Source organism: Siphateles boraxobius, unplaced genomic scaffold, assembly GCF_051911475.1.
Source record: "Siphateles boraxobius isolate OS27281-9 unplaced genomic scaffold, OSU_SipBor_1 7, whole genome shotgun sequence".
NCBI classification, from domain to species: Eukaryota; Metazoa; Chordata; class Actinopteri; order Cypriniformes; family Leuciscidae; genus Siphateles; species Siphateles boraxobius.
Window position 1 is genome coordinate 27,273,171 of NW_027509197.1, and position 20,701 is coordinate 27,293,871.

Sequence of the window (20,701 nt, forward strand, 5' to 3'; positions counted from 1 at the left end):
TACACTTCATAAAATTCATTCATTTTATTTCGTCATGCTTGCTACATTCCAAAACGGATATTCTTTTTGTCAGTTTGCTTTGGCAAAATAAAGGTCCCCAGGCTATCCTATTTTAAGCAGCTAGTGTTAGTTTAAAATTTTTTTTTTTTTACTCCTTAGATAGATGAAATGTATTTTTAAAAAATTAAGTTATTTTTCCATTACAATTTACTGTTAAAGAAATAAAAATAAAATAAAAAAACAAATGTAATCCTTTTAAAAGTCACGTTTTTTGGCTTTCAGACTTTTATTTTAAATAAATTATCCAGCGCCATTTAGGAAAGAAGAGTTTTGTTTCCTGCTTCAGCTCTGTGGGTGATGGCGGAGCTCCATCTCTCCACATCGTACAGGCTCATTTCTTCTTTTCTCCATGGGTTGAAATCGTTTCAGCAGGATATAAACATTAGGACGTATGCGTAAAAATATTCTCTCGGCCTAGTTTGCGGTAAACGCGAGTTAAAAAAAAGGTCGGACCCGTAACCATACATTGCTCCCGCTGTATTTAAAATGGCTCCAGTTCAGATCGGTTCGGACGGACAGCTGGTCCCCGCCGGGGGTCCGACCTCAGCCCCGCAGCCTCCGCCGGGAGCCCCGGCCACTCAAGGAGTTCGACTCAGCGTCCTGATAGAGTTTCTGCTGCAGAGAACCTACCATGAAATCACTCTGTTGGCTGAGCTGTGAGTTCATGAGAGAGAGTCTGGTTGTTCTGAATGGTCATTAGTCAGGCATGGTTAAATAAAGTTAGATTTAGTTTAGCGTTGGTCCATATGTTTACTTTATAACAGTCTTGAATGTAAATTGGCTTTAAATAATATGGAAGTGTTGCTGCATTCTATTACTGACAATATTATGTTACTTCTTATTTGGTTAACCATGGCAAAGTGATATATAATATATTTTAACATGATAAAGCTAGTGACTTTGGCTCCAGAAATTACTTTCTGCTTTTGCAGCCTAGATGAATTTGAGATTTGGCAGGTGACCCAGACATGAACTTTTATCTTGTAATATTATTTTGATATATTGCTATCCCAGTCTATTGCATTGCTTTAAACAGAGCAGATATGGAGATTTGCACACTTTTATTTTTGTTCTGAGGCAAAGGATCTTTGTTACTTCTCCAAAGTTGTCTGGATGAAAGATATAAAATGCTTTGTGCCGTCATTTCATATTTTTAACCATATCTTTATGATTTTCACAGACTTCCACGAAAAACAGACATGGAAAGGTAAGAAACTGCCCTGCAGTTTTCATTTATACTCTCCGATAAACATTATTGTAATATTGGTTACATTATTGTAATGATCTATATTCTGTCTATACTGTCTTTGATTGAAACCCCCTGGCGTACATTATGCATGCATATAAACGTAACTGATTTAACCCGTCTCTTACAGGAAAATTGAAATTGTTCAGTTTGCCAGTCGGACACGGCAGCTCTTTGTACGTCTGCTTGCTCTTGTGAAATGGGCAAGTAATGCCGGGAAGGTGGAGAAATGTGCGGTACGTGATTTATTTCCCACCTCCAATCGGAGTTATTTTCATTCTTGTTTATGTAGTATTCATTCTTAGCTCTGTTTACAGATGATCTCCTCATTTCTGGATCAACAAGCATATTTATTTGTTGACACCGCTGACCGACTGGCATCACTGGCCAGGGACGCCTTGGTACATGCGCGTTTGCCTAGTTTTGCCATCCCTTTTGCCATTGATGTACTAACCACCGGGTCTTATCCGCGTCTGCCCACATGCATCCGAGTGAGTAGCCAAACGTAGTGTTTAGCAGTATCTAAGTGGATGTAGAAAACAGGAAATAATGGGATTATTTGTTTTCAGGACAAAATTATTCCTCCTGACCCTATAACCAAAACAGAGAAGCAGACCACACTAAATCAGCTGAATCAAATCCTGCGACATCGACTAGTCACCACTGACTTGCCCCCACAGCTGGCCAACTTAACTGTGGGTAAGTTCCAACTTCTACACATCTACAGGGAAAGACTTATTTTGCACTGTAATAAATATGTTATATGTTTCCAAACATTTTAATCCTTTCGCTGTGTTTTGTTCTTACAACATATGATCTTGTTTTTATGAACTCTTTGCATGTCAAGCCAACGGGCGAGTAAAGTTTCGAGTTGAGGGAGAATTTGAAGCCACACTGACAGTGATGGGGGATGATCCTGATATCCCTTGGAGACTTCTTAAACTAGAGATTCTAGTTGAAGACAAGGAAACTGGAGGTAATATGTTCTCAATGTGTAGGCTAATAAGGCATCAGAACTAAGATATCATGCAACCCATCTGAATGAACATTTGTTTCCACAACTTTTTTATATAAATATATTTTTACTATAAAGATCAAATGTTTGGGGTTGGTAAGGTTGTTTTTAATGTTTTACGTCTCCTTTATGCTCACCAATAATAATAGAATAAAATTCTGTAATATTGTAAAATGTTATTACAGTTTTAAACAATTGTTTTTTTAGTATATAGAACTTAATTGATTTCTGTGACAACAGCTGAATTTTCAGCATCCATTACTCCAGTCTTCAGTGTCACATGATGCTTTAGAAATCATTCTAATATGCTGATTTGGTGCTCAAGTAACATTTCTTATCAGCAGACGTGCTGCTTAATATTTTTGTTGAAACTGTGATAAAAATCATAGAAAGTTTAAAAGAAAAGCATTTATTTGAAACAAATCTTTTATAAGAAACTAAAAGTCTTTACTGTCACTTTTGATCAATTTAATGCATTTTTGCTAAATAAAAATATTATTTTTTTACAAAACGTAACTAAAACTTTTTAACCAGAGGGTGTATTTATTTGTGTTCATAAGTTATTTATTAATAAAATCTCTATATGTTATTTATTTAGATGGAAGGGCATTGGTTCACAGCATGCAGGTGAATTATATCCACGAATTGGTACAGTCCCGCCTGTTTGGAGATGACAAGCCTCTTCAGGACATGTACAGCTGCCTCCGTATCCTTTCAGCTCAAGACTTAAGATTGTCGTGTTTTAGTAGAGCATTTGTTCAGTTGCTTAAAGGGGTACTTTACCTCTTGCAAAATGGGTTTTCAATAAAAAGTGGCTGCTTGTGCAGTAAAAAAAAAAAAAACCTGTGCTACACGACCATAGAAAACATAGAAAAAATACATATTTCTCCCAGTCTGCAATGGCTACGCTTGACCGGAGTCAAAAAGTGCTGTACTTTAGTAGAAAATACTTAGCAAACTTTGTAGTCGTAATGGCGTCAACTAGTATTGTTCCCAGGTGCGAGAATTAAAAAATTTCACTCACCTAGCCTATCACTTGCAGCAAAAATCCATTCTTCTTTCCTTTTAAATGTCCGTGTTAGAAGTACGTTCAGCCGTTTAGTGAAGCTGATTCATGTAGTATATACAGCTTAGGCGTGGGGTCTTCCTTCATTTTTAATTTGCTGCTGCTGTCCAAATGGCAGTTTGCAATCAAATTCAATATCTCTACCCTCCATATGCAGTTGATACAACAGCGGTAGCAGTTCAAACTAATATCACACGTAATTTTCATCTCAAATACTCAATTGTTATTTGTCTCTGGTGATGGATTTGCCCCTCCCCTTCTTGACCCCCTTTGACTCACCTCAGCAGTTTTCCAAACATTTGTAATTACATCGGCAGATAAGGGACTTTCGGAGAAGAACTCGGTGGTTACACTTACCGTGGTGAAATTACAAACAAGAAATACATATTTTAAAACATGAAATGAAATGAATAACTGGTAATTTTACTAACATTAAATCGTCCTTCTCCCATTTTCACCTCTAAAATTTGGGTTGGCTTTGCCTCCCCTGATGAGCCACCACTGGAATTATAGAGTATTATGGGAACTGTTTTCTTAATAACGCTCTGTCGATCCAACTTTTCGTGGCCTGGATACAAAAAATGCGTAAGTATAATTAGTTTTCATGAAAGCCCTGAAGCTGTCAAAAGTCTACCGGATCACGCGTTTAGCAGAAATGTATAGCTTGGTGGAAATGTATAGCTTTTGTTTTACCAGCCTAGACAAAGTGTTAAATCAAAAAGGTTTCCTTGATGACTTGTGTCAGACTCGTTTTGCCTATCACTACAGCTGGAGGTGTTGCATTCGCAGACTCTGATGTTGATCAGAGAGCGATGGGGTGATCTAGTGCAGGTGGAGCGCTATTTCCCTGCCAAGTGCCTCACGTTGTCAGTCTGGAAGTAAGTTTCAAAATTCACTACAGATTTTTTGTGTAATTTTACTCTTGTTTTTGCATCTCTTGATTTTTGCCTTGCAGTCAACAGGTCCTGGGTAGAAAGACTGGCACGGCACCTGTGCACAAGGTCACCATTAAAATTGATGAGACGGATGGTTCCAAGCCATTACAGATTTCCCATGAGCCTCCACTGCCTGCCTGTGATTCCAGATTAATGGAAAGAGCCATGAAGGTGAGTTTCACTGGTTAAACTAATATCCTTTTTATTTAAATAATGATATTGATAGTAGGGCTGGAACGACACATAGACATAATCATTTACGTCGATCACGCTTTATTTGAATCCCTAAACCCCTGTCATGTTTCAAACAAAACTCTAGAGCAGATGCTAATGTATGCCAGTAGGGCAGGCGCCGCTTAATACGAGCCTGCACATTTTCAGGGCCCACAACCACTCTCGTAAAAACAAAATGCTGTATTAACGCAACCGTATTAAAGCGGCACTATGCAGGATTTCTGTTTTTGTCAAACAGCGATCCCTAGAGTCGCTGTAGAGTACTTGTATTTAACGTTACTGTCGTAAATACAACTCACGCACAGCGTATCTGCACTCACGGCCTCTGCACTTCATAATAATAAAGTAGCCTACCGCGTTAGGCTTACCTGGGCCTAAATGCCAGATGACACTATTAAAGTGTATCATGTACGTCACATTATTTCGTAACAATGTCCGTTATGAAGTTGTTAGACATGATTATTGCAATTTATCATAATAGTTTGCAAATTGCGCTCATTTACACCATTTACAACGTGTAGGCTTATTTATGTCCTGATAATTATGTGAGATATTGACAACTGTTCTCATGGTAATCGCAGGAATCAACTTTAACAATGAAAGCCTGACTGAGTGGGACTCTTGTCCGGTTCCTCGCGCTGTCAGATTCTCGTTAACTTTTTTCTAGACTCTTCTGACCACGCTTTCTTAGTTTTTTGGCCATTCTGAAAACGCAGGTCCGATATTTACTCGTGTCTGACTCCTTGCACGGTCAGTCTGCCGTTTCCTCTTTCTCTGTTACTACGACAATACTTTCCTAGTTTTCTGCTTCTTATATGCCGGCTTTGCCATGGGACGATAGTTGTTCTTATAGCTAGCTGGATCCTGAATGGGGGCGTGTTTGCGTGTAATGTGTGCAGTGCCGTAAAGCAATTCGTTACATCGCGAGAGATGATATCACATGATACTTCTTGACGGCGGCCCGCCCGGCCCAAAGTTGCAAGTGCGGTTTTTCCACTCACAGGCACCGGGGAGGGCGAGACGACCACCATTCAACCCGAAAAGATTCATATAACCATTCCAATAACTCTGAAGCGGTTCAGTTAAGCTAAAAAAACTGCATAGTGCTGCTTTAAGTGGCAATGCCATGTTAGCCATTAGCATCTGCTCTAGAGTGTAGTTATGTGTGAAACATGACCAGATTAGGGATCAAAATAAACTGTGTAATCGAATTGACGACTGAAAATTCAGCTTTACAATCACAGGAATAAATGTTTTTTAAAAATGTATTACAATAGTAAACAGTTATTTAAAATAGTAATATCTCACAATATTACTGTTTTTGCTGAATTGTTAAACAAATAAATTCAGCCTTGAGCATAGGAGACTTCTTTAAAAAAACTTAGTTTGTGTATAATAACAGTAATGAGGATAAAAGCTTATTAGGGCTGTTTGTGGGCTCTTCTTTCAGATCGATCATCTCTCAGTGGAAAAGCTTTTGATCGATAGTGTGCATGCCCGCTCGCATCAGAAACTGCAAGAACTCAAAGCCATCCTGAAAAATAGCAACCCTAGTGATAACTGTGAGTATTTTACACCACAGAGATCTTCACCCTGCTTGATTTACCAGAGGCTGTGCTTTATTGTGTAGGGAAGCAAATATCTAAATTAATAATATCCATTTTCATACTGTTAATACTGATAATAAAATAATGTTCATTTTTTTTTATCTGCCATCTTTCAACTTGAAAACAGTCCTTTACATGGAAAGGTTAATCGTTATAAAACAGATGAAGGGTAAATCTATTATAAGTTATGCATGCATAACGCACATGTGTATTGTGTTTATATTTTTCAGCTTTCATAGAAACTGCACTGCCCACACTAGTCATACCAATACTGGAGCCCTGCGGCCGATCTGAGTGCCTCCACATATTTGTCGATTTGCATTCAGGAATGTTTCAGCCAATGCTCTATGGAGTCGGTTAGTCGCATATCTATTGGATTCGGCCCACATCTGATCATTTGAACTACTTAACCTACCTTTCTGGTTTCTTTCCAGATCAGTCCATGTTGGACGAAATTGAAAAGACTATCAACGATGACATGAAGCGCATCGTCACCTGGTTACAACAGCTAAAGTAATCAGTCAAGCTACCTGTTCTAAGTGCGTTACATATTATGACAGTGGCTGTTGTTAATCTGTTATGTTTTGAACAGATTCTGGTTGGGCGAGCAGAGATGTCGACAGTCTGTGAAGCATCTTCCCACACTGTGTGCAGACACGATCCATCTCTCTAACTTAACCACGCATCCTGTGGGCAACCTGTCAAAACATCGCCTCTTCATCAAACTCACCCGCCTTCCACAATACTATATTGTAAATACTTCAATATTTAATTTACTTATCTCACCGATAAAGATTTTTGTACATTTATGTAAATAAACATTTAATTAACTCTTGTCTTTACTCAGGTGGTCGAGATGTTTGATGTGTCCAGCAATTCGACAGAGCTTCAGTATAAGTACTACTTCCTGTCTGTGAGTCAGATGGAGAGTGAGGATGGGCTGCCTGCTGCTCAGCTGCTACAACAGTTTAAGCCCAACCTCGAGGAGCTTGTGCAGGACATTTCATGTGGTCGAATGACTCGTCCTGGGTCCAAGAGGAAGGTGGGATACTCAATGAAATATTCTGAACTGAATAATTGACGCAGAACCTAAAATATTATCTTTTTCTTTAACATCTTAAACCACTTTGTGTTGTATTTAAAGAGGTGAGGCGGGTGCCCCTTTAAAGTCGGCATGAAATGGAAATTCACCCTACCTATATTCTAAAGGCATGTTATTGATCTTATTGTCAACAATTCATACATGCATGTTTAATTTTTGTAAAAAAAAAAATGTTTTGACCATGTAATTTTAAATTTAATGATCATAAATCGATCTTCCGGTTAAGCAACAAACTTGGAGACTTGCCGGACTTCTCCAATCATTTAGTCCGCTTAAATCTTAAACCACTTTTCTTACAATCATCTGCAAGCTTGCATTGAGATCTACCTCCATTCAATCAACAACCGATTGTCCCCGCCCCCAAGATGTATGTCCCAATACAGAAAAAAAGTTACTGTCTATTGTGTTCTTCAGTTTTATATTGTATGTAATTAATATTCTTGTTTTTGTCACTACATAGTTTTCTGGAGAGCAAAGTGCCATTGAACCGAAGAAACCCAAGAGGTCAGGAGAAATGTGTGCCTTCAATAAGGAGCTTGCCCACTTGGTGGCTATGTGTGACACCAACATGCCCCTCATCGGATTACGCTGTGAGGTACTGTAACTCTATATCCATTAGATGGTGATGGCAGTTTTGTATTATCTGAAGCTATTTCTCGTAAACGTCACATTTTGTGTTTACTGAATGGTCTTTTACTCTCGCAGTTGTCGAATATGGAGATTCCTCATCAGGGAGTTCAGGTCGAAGGAGACGGTTGTAGCCACGCTATACGTATTCTGAAGTAAGATTTGTCTTTGGCTGTCAGTTCAGCGTCTCGGAAGTTGATAAACCACACTGGCACATGTGGTAGATGTGCATATAGCAATTTTTTTTTGTTCATGACTGCTGTCTTTGTCCCATGTACACTACCATTCAAAAGTTTGGAGTTGGTATGATTTTTTTTGTAAAGAAATTAATACTAAATTAAATTGATTACAAGTTACAGAAATGACATTTATAATTTTTTATCACTGTTTCCATAAAAATATGAAGCCGCACAACTGTTTTCAACATTGATAATAACAATAATAAATGTTTCTTGGGTGGCAAATCAGCATATTAGAATGATTTCTGAAGGATCAGGTATCACTGAAGCCTGGAGTAATTGCTGCTGTTAATTTAGATTTCCATCACAAGTGACTTCTTTCAAAAACTCTGAAAAAATGTATGTGTACTAACTGCTTTCCTCCTTTCTCAGAATTCCACCTTGTAAGGGAGTGAGTGAGGAAACAAGAAAAACTCTAGAGCGTTCCCTGCTAGACTGCACGTTCAGACTACAGGGCCGCAATAATCGCACCTGGGTGGCAGAATTGGTTTTCTCCAGTTGCCCACTAAACAGCACATCCAACAAAGAGCAAGGTAAAGAGAGTTCCTTGTTTGTTAATGGCTTTCAAAACAATACAGTGATGTGTGAGTGATCACCTTTTTTTATTTTTCTCAATATTTTCTATTTCAATTCAGCTTCCATGCGGCATGTCTACCTGACGTATGAGAATCCCCTATCAGAGCCAGTAGGTGGCAGGAAAGTTGTGGAGATGTTCTTGAATGATTGGAACAGCGTTAGTCAGCTTTATGAATGTGTGCTGGAGTTCTCACGCTCTTTACCTGGTATGTAACTAACTGTTCTAACCAGGTAAATCACTAGTAGTTTTTGTCATAACCAGCTATAACGTGTATTCCTTTTATGTCATAGTACATTTATTTGTTTTAATTTGATAATTTACTGTTATTTTATAATTTAGCTGACAAATTGGTAATTTTGTATTAATTTGAGATATTGACCTGCACTACTTTTCAAACGTTTGGGGGCAGTAAGATTTCAAAATGCAGAAAATAAGGATATTAGAATGATTTCTGAAGGATTATGTGACACTGGCTACATTTACATGGCCACATTTACTGATTGATGAATCTGAGCTTAGTGTTTACATGAACGCTTAATAAATTGATTGGGTTGATGTGCGCGTTTCTATGTCAAGCTTCAAATCGGAATTGATTTTTTTGACATTCCGATTGATGTGATTTACATGTGACTTTGTTTTATTTTTATTCTGACTGTGCTACTAGTCGATTACAGTCGGATTATTAGCGTCCATGTAAACGCTGCTGCTGAAGACTGGAGTAATGGCAGTTGAAAATTCAGTGTTGCCATCACAGGAGTAAATTACATTTTAAAATATATTAAAATAGAAAACAGTTATTTACATTTTTAAACAATATTCCACAATATTGCTTTATCACTGTTTTATCAAATAAAGCCTTTGTAAGCATAAGAGACTTGTTTCATAAACGTTTTAAAAAAATTCACCATCTCCAAACTTTTGAAAAGTAAAGTAGGAATGGGAAAATGCATGATGGCTTGCATTGCTTAAAATAAAAAAATAATTATCTACATTTTCCAGAGATGCCCTCATATTTGAGCCTTTTCTCAGAGATACGACTGTATAATTATCGGAAGCTGGTTCTATGTTATGGCAGTACCAAAGGCAGCTCGGTAAAAACCTTTTCAACTTGTTAAAATGCATGTTGAATCTTTATTTAGTGATTTAGTTTAAATCAGACTTGTTTTATTTACTGCAACCTCCATCCTGTTTCTTTTAGGTTACGATACAGTGGAATTCAGTTACCCAGCGTTTCCATCTGGCCCTGGGGACTGTTGGGCCCAATTCAGGCTGTAGCAACTGTCACAACATAATTCTCCACCAACTTCAAGAGATGTTCAACAAGACACCCAATGTAGTACAACTTCTACAGGTATCTAGAGCCTTGGGATTATAAAGCTTAATTTACTTTATTCACTTACTAAAATCTAAGCATTCACTGGTCGACGACCTGTAATTTGTAGTTTTATTAATTATGTTGGTAAATTTAAACACACTGTTTGTTTTCAAAACAAAATTAACTGACCAATTTGAAGTGCTATTTATTAGTAGCTGCTGGTAATATTTTTACGTACTTGTCTGTTCTTAGATCCTCTCAGACACTCTAGCTCCTCTAAATGCCATCAACAAGCTACCCACAGTGCCTATGTTGGGACTCACCCAAAGGACCAATACAGCGTACCAGTGCTTCTCCATTCTGCCCCAGTCACCAACTCACATCCGACTGGCCTTCCGCAACATGTACTGCATCGACATCTACTGCCGTAGCAGAGGTGTGGTAGCTATTCGTGACGGGGCCTACAGTCTGTTTGACAACACCAAGATAGTTGAAGGTTTCTACCCTGCCCCTGGACTGAAGGTGGGTGGAGCAAATCATGTTATGAAAGTGATAGTCCACCCAAAAAATGATGTCCTCATATACTCACCCTCATGTCATTCCAAACATGTATGACTCTCTTTTTCTGCACAAAAAAAATATATATTTTGAAAAATGTTGGTAACCAATATGTTTTTTGTGCATACAATTGAAGTCAATAGGAACTTTTAGGTGACCAACATTCTTGAACATGTCTTTTCTGTTCTGGTGAAAAAGAAACTCGTATATGTTTAGAACTACCTGAGAATGAGTAAATGACAGAATTTAATTTATGGGTGCATTATCCCTTTATCCAGTAGAGGAGTAGTAGAGGCGTACATGAGTGTAATTTTCACTCTTCCATTATTATTTCCTCAGACCTTCTTAAACATGTTTGTGGATAGTAACCAGGATGCACGCAGACGCTCAGTCAATGAGGACGACAATCCTCCGTCCCCGATAAGCATGGATGACACCTTCATGCCCCATACCCAGACACAGCCTCCAGGCAGAGGGGTGTACCCACCCCTCACATCGCCCCCCAACCCGTACCACGTGCCTCCCTCCCCTTCCATGATGACAACTCAGTCTCCAGGTATATATGTGTGTATTTTCTCGTGTCAAATTCTGTCAATTTGCTGTCTGTGCCGTGCTGCTCATGCCATCATGGAGCTGGGGAATCAAAAGCAGAGGAAACATTTTCTCATTGGTGTCCCACTCATTGCAAAACCGTCTCACGAGCTCTTCTTGTCTGTGGACATGCATGCTTTTATTGGTCAGTTGTGCTTTGACACCATCACTGTGCATCCTGGCAGAGAAGCATGCCCACAGTCATAGACTTGTCCACCCATCTCCATTCGGGGCCTGCAGCTCCTGTCAAGCTTTAGCTGCAGCGTGTGTGAAAGGGAACTCCTGTCAGATGTTGATAAGGCCACTGATTGGTTAATTTTGTGCAGGGAACATCCACGCAGCCAATTCCCCTAGTGGAGCTCTGCGGGCCCCTTCTCCCTTTGGTCCCATCCCTTCTCCCTCCTCTCTGGGCATTTCTATGGGGCAGACCTCCAACTTTGCCAGCCCACATGGTAAGTGTATGGGAGTCCTGGATCTAGGGCTTTGTTGATTAGCCTTCCTCCTTACCTCTGCGGTCCAGGGCTTTCAATCTTTGATGGGCTGGTGAAAGACTTCTGATTTGTTGCTACCTCTCGACCTGCCGCATGGAGGATTTAGTCTGCTTAAATGGGCACTTTCTTGATGCTACTTGTATTATCTCCTGCTTCTTTCTGTTTTTTGACTCGTGGGACTGGGAAGACAAAACATCTGTGTACAAATCATATTCTGATTATATGGGGATGGGGATGGGGGGGGGTACATCTTGGTACTGCCAATCAGCCTGATTGATTGTGCCGCCACTTTTTTTTTTCTTCTTTTTTTTTGGAATTCTTTATAAATTATAATATTTGTACACTTCCAGTCAGGTTTGGGGTCTGTAAGATTTGTTTAAAGAGTAATCTAATGCTCACTAAGGCTCTATTTATTTGGTCAAAAATACAGTAAAAACGGTAATATTGTGAAATATTATTTCAATTAAAAATATTATTTTTTTATTTTAATATCCAATTTATTCCTGTGACAACAATACAATTTTTCAGGATTCTCGGATGAATAGAAAGTTTAAAAGAACAACATTTATTTGAAATAAAAATCTTTTCTAACATTGTAAACGTCTTTACTGTCACTTTGATCAATTTAAAATCTTATTGACCCCAACCTTTTGAATGATAGTAGGTTTTTTTTGTTGTTAATTAGGGCTGGGTATTGTCTACTACCTAACATTAGTCGCAATATGCCCCTATGCAATACATTTTGATGTGCCAGAATGCCATAACTGTTCTGCTGTTGAAACTGTGAAAGAAAGTTAATCAGCGGCAGTTTTTGCCTTGATCCCATCCTTGTATGGTGCTTCATAAAAGCATCTCTGACTTCACAGAGAAATACTGGTTTCAGAGTTCCCCTATTCAGTAGGGATGTGCATTTTTGGGGGCTGTATGGAGCACCGTTACTGCTCTGGACTAAAAAAAAATCACTGTCTACATTGTCGATGGAAACTACTACCCACCTCAAGATGTTGAATTATGGTCCAAATGCTTTTCTTTCTTTCTTTTTTCTGCAGGAACTCTTGACCCCAGTTCACCATATACAATTTTGTCCACCAGCCCAAGAGTTGCCCCCTGGCCAGGTTCCCCACAGGTTTCTGGACCCTCCCCCGGTGCACGAATCACTGGCATGTCACCAGGCAACCCTTCTTTGCACTCACCCATTCCAGACCCATCCCACTCCCCTCGAGCTGGTACCAGTAAGTCCATAGAGTCTAAAGATAGATCTGTAATATAAAAACATGTTTAAAGCCAGCATTTTACTTAATATTTTTTAAAATATGCTTACAATATCATTCAAAAGTTTGGGGGCTGAACGTTTTTTTGAAAGAAATGAAATGGATAGCCAAAAATTAAAATGCTGTCATTTACTTACCTTCAATTTCTTTTCAAACTTGTATAAATTTCTTTCTTCCGCTGGACACAAAAGATGATATTTTGAAGAATATGGGTAACTAAACAGTTGATTGACCTCCACAGTATTGAAAAAACAATTCTTCAAAATATCTTCTTTTGTGTTCTGCAGAAGAAAGAAATTCAAACCATCCCTTTAATACTTTTTTAGTCAGCAAGGAATATTAACTTGTGACAGTAAAGACATTTTATAATGTTACAAAATATTTCTATTTCAAATAAATGCTGTTCTTTTGAACTTTCTATTCATCAAATAATTATTTTTTATCATGATTCCCACAGCCATATTAAGCAGCACAACTGTTTGCACTTGCAGCATTGATAATAAGAAATTATAATGAGAATGCATTTTGTTTTTATTGCAGTTTTAAATTTTTTGTTGCTTAATTGTCTTGACAATTATGCTACAATGCAAAATATCTTGATGGTTTTAAAATTAGACTGTTAATTTTATAAAAAGAGAATTATTATGATTTTTTTATTTATTTTATTTATTTTATCCTGGGGTAAAATATTACCTAGACATTTTCCTGAGAGTGTATGTGACATGAACTCAATAATTACTATTATTCACTAGGTTTGATGTTTGAGTATTTCTTCAAACAATTTGCAGTAGCTGAATTAGTTCAATCACTGTGCGTGTGTGTGTGCAGGTTCACAGGCAATGCCCCCTCCTCGAAAACTTCCACAACGGTCCTGGGCCGCTTCTATTCCAACCATCCTCACCCACAGCAAACTACATGTGCTGCTTCTGCCTTCACCCATGCCGTGCCCGGTGCCAGGGCTGGCGGGTAGCTACCTGTGCTCACCTCTCGAGCGCTTCCTTGGCTCTGTCATCATGAGGCGACACCTACAGAGAATCATCCAGATAGAACCCAACGTGAGTCAGAAACAGTTAACATATTGCTATTATTACCACATCATTTGACACATCAGAATGTTGATTCTGCTTGTATAGTCTATTTGAATTACACAAGACTACTTTCTCTTTGCAGCTTACTATTGTGAACTCCAATGAACCAGGCGTCATCATGTTTAAGACGGACGTGCTTAAATGTAGAGTGGCACTCAACCCCAAATCCTACCAGACTCTGCAGCTAAAAGTCACACCAGAAAACACTGGACCCTGGTCGCAGGAGGAGCTGCAGGTCCTAGAGAAGTTCTTTGAGACCAGGGTAGGAAATTAACTCTTTGCATCAACTTACTAACTATCATTTGATGTGATGTTCAGTGAAGCTCAAATTTCCTCTTTTTTCATTACATTTTGGAAAGTGGCAGCAGACAGAATTGCAATCTGTTTGTTTGAGTGCCCTGATGAGCTTATTTTGACACCATTGGCTCAACCAATGTCACGAGTTTGGAAATACCTGCTTAAAGGAGAAGTATGTTATTTTTCGAAGTCGTTGCTGGATATTGTTGATATTTGAAATCAACCCAAGCAAACACACCCCTCTCTTCATTTCTCACCCTCCAATCCTAATCGCCCTGCTCAGAGTCGTTCTCGAACCCCGATCGCTGGCATGTGAGGCGGGTGCACTAACAAGGACACTAAACAGTAAACACCGCGTTCTCTAGTAGTCATCAGCCCGCACAACTCTCACTAGCTGGCCTCCGTTACACACGCAATGCAAGACTGGATGTCTATTTATCGTAGCAGAAGCGCAACAAGGTAATGCTTTAAGAAAAATAAAGCGAAGATGATGAACGAACGACAAGAAAGGACGAAAAATGTATGGAGTGGAATCAAAGCAACCTCCGTGTCTGTTTTCAGGCCTTCCCGTTTAGCTCTCTTCAGTGCTAGAAAGCTTTTCTAATATTAACGCTGTACCAAAGCTCTTTCCTGATCATAATCCTTTGTTTTCCAGTGATTTTCTTAAGAGCTTTTCTCTTTTTATTATGTCTCAGCCATCTCTCTTTCTACTGTCTTTCTTCAAATCTCCCTCTTGCTCGTTCTCCCTCCTCCACCGCCATACGACCCGTCGTGGTGATTGGCTACACGTTTGTTGTTGTCGGTCCAGACAACTTTTAAACAGCGTTTTTCAAATATTGCTTACCCCACATTTAACTAGTTTGAAAACACTTATTTGTGCTATTCTGTTTGGTGGAATTAGTGGTTTTTAAATTTTTTTTTTTTTAACATTTTAAAGAAAATCAGTTCACTGAGCCAAGTGAAATCAAGCCAGGTATTCTCCAGTCCTGCAAGTCATTCTCATTCTCTTTCACTTTCACCTTAGGTTGCAGGACCACCCTTTAAATACAACACACTAAATGCCTTCACAAAGCTGTTGGGAGCTCCTACCAACATACTCAGAGACTGTGTTCGCATCATGAAATTGGAGTTGGTAAGCACAAATTATGTTTATTTGAAAAAAAAAAAAATCTTTTTTTTTGCAAGCATAGACTACTTTTCAACAATTTGCGATCAGTAAGATTTTTTTAAAGAATAGTTTTCAGAAAGGAAAAATCAAATTGATCAAAAGTGACAGACATTTACACTGTAAAAAAATAAAATAAATGCTGTTCTTTTGAATTTTTTTCATTCATCAAAGAATCCTGAAAAAATTGTATAAGGATTTCCACAAAAATATGAAGCAAAACAGCTGTTTTTAACATCCATAATAATAAGAAATGTTTCTTGAGCATGTGACACTAGCCACGTTTACATTGACACTTTATGTTCGGATTCATCAATCGGAATGATTTCATTCAAAGTGTTTACATGAATGCTAAATAAAGTAATCTGGTTGATGTGCACGTTTATGGCCTGGTTTCACAAACATGGCTTAAATTAAGCCAGGATTAGGTCTTAGTTCATTTTGGACATTTAAGTGGCTTTTATAAACGATCCTAGAAAAGACATATATATTTATTTATTTATTTATTTGATTTTTTATCCTACAAACGTAACCCCTAATCGGTTTATCGTTTTCCTCTAGTTCCCAGACCAAGCGGCCCAGCTGAATTGGAATGTGCAATTTTGTCTGACCATCCCACCCAGCGCTCCTCCCATTGCCCCACCAGGAACCATTGCTGTGGTGCTGAAGACCAAGATGCTCTTCTTTGTGAGTGATTTTAATCACTCCTTCACACTTTCAGTATACAACCAATTCTTAATGGATCAAATCAACTCCTGCTTTACTGCTGATCTTTTGAATTCTGATTTATTTCCTGGCCATTGTACACCCAGCAGCTCTGTTTGTTCTGTGTTTTGAATTAACTGTTGATCCCTGACATATATTAACTTGAAGAGGTTCTCTTCTACAGCTCCAGCTGACCCAAAGGATACCGGTAACCCAGGAGCCCATCAGCATCATAGTGCCCATTGTGTACGACATGGCTACTGGACTGACCCAACAGGCCGATATCCCCCGCCAGCACAGCTCCTCGGGAGCCGCGGCCTTGATGGTCAGCTCCATCCTCAGGAGGTTCAATGAGCACCATCCGCCACGATCAGGTTCGCACGTCATTCTAATGTAGATCCGTGATTTTGAATGTTTGAATATGCATCTTTTATTTGTTTTATTTAATATGAATTTTTTTTTAACTTAGGTACATTTTATTTTCCTTCATTCACATTTCAATATTAACTCTAACCTTTTTCTAACAGGGGAGTGCACAATATTTGCAGCAGTTCATGAGCTTATGGCTAATCTCACGCTGAATCCTGGTGGACGGCCATAATTTGGTGTCTCTCAGGAAACTTCTCCAGACTTGTCAGTTAATAAATTTATCCCTAACTCCAGGGAGATTCAGGTTTTCTGCTGCAGCCAATGGACTCTTCTGAATGGTGTATCATATCGTCAAAAAAGGGAGCAGAAATATGATGGAACATTTTTTTATTGTATAATGAAGCATGTAAATTAAAAATTGTAGCAAAAGCAGGACTTCTTTTTTTTTAAAAATAGCTTGGCGAAGTTCTGCTAACGCATTTATTTTTTTTCAGATGCACTTCTTATGGAAATGATTGTGATAGAAAAAATGTTTAACTACAGCTGTATTTTTTTTATTTGAGACTTTGCAGAAAAATTCTTGTCTTTTTTTGTAATACAAGATATGCAAGATGTTTTCTTTATCAGCACACTATTTAAATGTTTATTTTGATTGCATTACTTTGATTTCTTATGTCACTTGAAATAGTGATGCATTTAAATAAGCCGTGTTTTATTGTAATTCATTGGAATCATGGAAGAGCTCTAAAACATTTTCTTGTCTGTGTTTATTACTATTTAATAAACATTGGAAATAACTCCACCCTTTCATTAACAATTCCTTCTTTTTTGTTAAAGTTAAATTAAATATATTTAGAAAAGAAAATGATGTTATCTTTATCTGTCACTGAAGAAATGTCTGCCATTTGGGTGTAATTGTTATACATCATAATTATGCATTCTCGTTATGCTTTTTTAAGAATTATACAATTGTATATGAAAATATATAAAAAAAATTGAATTATTGTTATATGTTTTATCTTCTGATAATGATAAATGTAACACAAAAAGGTAAGTCAAATCATTCGCCAGAGGGGTTTATCTTTAGGAGCCTAGGTCTAAGTGACTAAAGATGAATGAGAAATTAACCATGAGGGTTAAAAATTAAGCTGTGTAAAACAATGTTCAAAATACCGGTCACCACCCGGAAAATATCTATACAAATTTTTATTTTTTTAAACCACAAACGTCAACCAAACCACAAACGACTGTAATTGGTCCATCCTGAACAGCGCAAAGAAATGTTATCGGTTCCTCGTGACGATTCAATAAACGTAGCCTACTGCTTAGCGGTCTATAGAAATGTAAATCATCCTAAATACTACAACTGAGAAACATTAAAGCATATGAACAGAATTTACACAACGTAAATTTTTATTTTATTGTATTTCGACTCGTCCTGGGCCACTAAGCCCGCCCATTCCGACACTTGTCTCAGAAACTGGCTATTCTAGCGACTTTATTCTATTTCTACCGCAGGTATCACTGCAGATTCACAGAACTCCGGCACATTTCGGTGGTTTCTCGTCGTTTTGACCACGCCTTTTATTTACATATCTTTTGAATGAATGAACACAATGGAGAGGAGGACCGCTGAAATGTCCCTTTGCAATGAGAGTGACAACCGCCCTTAATGGATAAACAAACTAATAAATTCAGTATTAATCATATAAATCTGTCACTGGTGCGATTATTACGGTGACAATGGCAGCTGTGAGTCTGACGGATCCGCTTTGCAAACCTTGTTCCTATCGTTCACATTTCAAAGGTAATGCCGATCTCTTCAATAACAGTTTTTTTTTTTTTATGAAATGATCTTCTGATTGAATATGAACACATTCCTGCTTTATTTCTCGTTGTTTACAGTTGAGGTGTGTGTGAGGAAGCCCTTGATGCCCATTCACCTGAGCTGTGATCAGGTGGCACTGGAGATGCTGTGTCTCTGCAGCCAGCTGGATCTGTTGATCAGAGCTCAGGTCCATCAGGTGAGACACTCACACTGATGCTGATACTTGTGTGTTTGTCTCATCATTCAAACATCTAATCTACATTAGCAGTTTCAGGAGAATCTTAAACAGGACTCTAGCCCTGAGGAGTCTGAAAGTTTTAAGAGACATGGTAAGCTTAAGACTACTTTGATGACAATAATAACTTTACTGTATTAGTATAATTGGTATAATGTACAACCTCTGAATCTGGTTTTGTCAATAGTGGCTGAGATAATAAATCAGATGAACCAGTGCCTTGAACATTCGTCTGAACCGGTGCTTCAGCTGGAGGTAGGCTAACTAATCACCAATTAACCATTCCTCTTAAATATCATTTTTGGATAATGTGTTCCCATTTATTTTCCATTTCTTTAGGAATATTTGGATGTTATAAATTTATTCGATCTATTTCCTCGAGTGGAAGTTTATATGATACACGGAAGGCCTATTGACATGCTGGAAAAATCTCCTGCAGATGGTGAGACCACAAAAGTAGAATAATTGTCTAGAATGGTAATTATTTTGGAATGCGGTAACTGTAACATTCACCACCCAATGGTTGAGACCGTAATAATAATAATAATAATAATAAACTTTATTTGTATTTCACCTTTTATACAAGAAACGCAGCCTATGGTGTTCTACAATAAAAAAGCATTACAATAAGCACCAAGTACTTCACATGAAAAAAGTACAAATACCATAATTACTATAAAGTAAGATTAAAAATAATATCCATTTCAAGATAATAAAAAAATTAATAAGTAAACCTATACATAAAATGCATAACAAAAAATAATTACATCATGATAATAATAATAAGACAACATAGAATGCTTCAGAAAAGTAATTTGCTAGTTTTTAGCATACTTTTACAAACTGGATTTCTTAATACATGTATTCTACATTTATATTAAAATGAACAAACATACATATTTGAAAAGTGCTAGAATCTCACATTTTAAGCGTAGGAAGGTTTTATTTATTTACACGTATAAAATAGTGTTCTTTAATGAAGCAATGCCCAGTAATCAGGTTGATTAAAATGTTTCTATACTTTCCAGCTTATTTTCCTTATATTGGGAGGATGAACCAGCTGCTGGTTCTCAGTCAGCAGGTAAATGAAGATGTGAAGCATCTGGGGAGTCATAAGTACATCGCACATCAGCTATCAGCAATTTATGTGAGTTTGTTTGACTTAATCTTTATTCACTTAATATTATCTATCCATAAAAAGCATGAAAAAGTTGGATTCTGTACAACATGAAAATTTTTTTTGTCTCTGTTACAGCAAGTGCTAAAGTCTTTCAAAGACATCTTGTCATTTTCCATCATAAGAAAGGATATTGAGGCCAATTTCAAGCAGTTGAAAATGTCTCTTTCAAAAGAGGACGGGTCCAAGCTGGATCCTCAGTTGCCAGCACATCTCTTGAGCTGGTGAGATTGGTTTTGATTCCATTTGTTAGATTCAGAAGTAAGTAATCATGCATACGTAATGGATTTAATTTTCACAGGGTGTCAGAGTTAACACAAAACATTATATCAACGGTACTGACACTCTCAGAAGAGCTCAGCAGAGAGTTCAATCCGGTAAAGGAATCTGTCCTAACCTCTCCTAACAGCTGGATCCACAGTGTCTCAAGTGGGTGGCGAGAAAATGTCACAGAATAAAAGTGATTCTCTCGTAAAATAATAATTTAGAGTGTCACTTGATTTTGTTCATCTGCATAGACCACAGATAAGACTGTGATAATGTTATACAGATCTATTTTTAAGACCTTGAAACAGTGTTATAAAGAAAAAAGTTTTAGCCTTTTTTTTTTTTGCATTGTTTGCTCATGATTTCTGAGTTTTCATAGAGGATTCTTTCTTTAAAAAAATGCAATGTTTTTTTTATAATGCATCTGTATATTTGAAGTGACTGTAGCAGATGTTCTTCCCATTGATGAGTGCTAGCAGTGTTCATCACCATTACATGTGTGATTTCATGTCTCCACCCTTCTAATGTAGTGTATAGCCTGGTCATTGTCACAAAATAAACTCAAACAAGGTGATTAGGAGAAGTGGATATGTTGGTTAACAGTAAAAAAAGAAAATAAAGAATATATATATATAT

At 37.7% G+C, this 20,701-nt stretch overlaps 2 protein-coding genes across 6 annotated transcripts; both read left to right on the top strand.

Moving 5' to 3' along the window:
• The first annotated feature begins 306 nt into the window (after positions 1-306).
• On the top strand, positions 307-17,360 carry med14 (mediator complex subunit 14). Of its 4 annotated transcripts, none has more exons than XM_077216331.1 (30): positions 317-716; positions 1,241-1,267; positions 1,437-1,542; positions 1,624-1,797; positions 1,876-2,005; positions 2,154-2,282; positions 2,920-3,027; positions 4,133-4,265; positions 4,343-4,493; positions 6,007-6,118; positions 6,394-6,519; positions 6,598-6,676; positions 6,756-6,915; positions 7,011-7,205; positions 7,726-7,860; positions 7,971-8,047; positions 8,504-8,664; positions 8,767-8,913; positions 9,708-9,799; positions 9,907-10,059; positions 10,276-10,545; positions 10,921-11,137; positions 11,499-11,624; positions 12,713-12,895; positions 13,763-13,989; positions 14,105-14,284; positions 15,344-15,451; positions 16,046-16,171; positions 16,374-16,563; positions 16,717-17,360. In XM_077216331.1, the coding sequence occupies exons 1-30, from the start codon at positions 547-549 to the stop codon at positions 16,788-16,790; spliced, it is 4,266 nt and encodes a 1,421-aa protein (XP_077072446.1). In that variant the 5' UTR covers positions 317-546; the 3' UTR covers positions 16,791-17,360. The 4 variants fall into 4 exon arrangements, with proteins under 4 accessions (XP_077072448.1, XP_077072446.1, XP_077072447.1 ...); XM_077216332.1 differs by having other exon boundaries at positions 9,738-9,799; XM_077216333.1 differs by lacking the exon at positions 11,499-11,624 and having other exon boundaries at positions 307-716.
• Positions 17,361-17,859: 499 nt separating this feature from the next.
• LOC143723537 (uncharacterized) lies at positions 17,860-20,639 on the top strand. Of its 2 annotated transcripts, none has more exons than XM_077216075.1 (8): positions 17,860-18,365; positions 18,464-18,582; positions 18,655-18,715; positions 18,809-18,876; positions 18,961-19,063; positions 19,650-19,768; positions 19,877-20,022; positions 20,100-20,639. In XM_077216075.1, the coding sequence occupies exons 1-8, from the start codon at positions 18,302-18,304 to the stop codon at positions 20,254-20,256; spliced, it is 837 nt and encodes a 278-aa protein (XP_077072190.1). In that variant the 5' UTR covers positions 17,860-18,301; the 3' UTR covers positions 20,257-20,639. The 2 variants fall into 2 exon arrangements, with proteins under 2 accessions (XP_077072190.1, XP_077072189.1); XM_077216074.1 differs by having other exon boundaries at positions 18,160-18,365; positions 18,652-18,715; positions 20,100-20,326.
• The last annotated feature ends 62 nt before the right edge of the window (positions 20,640-20,701 follow it).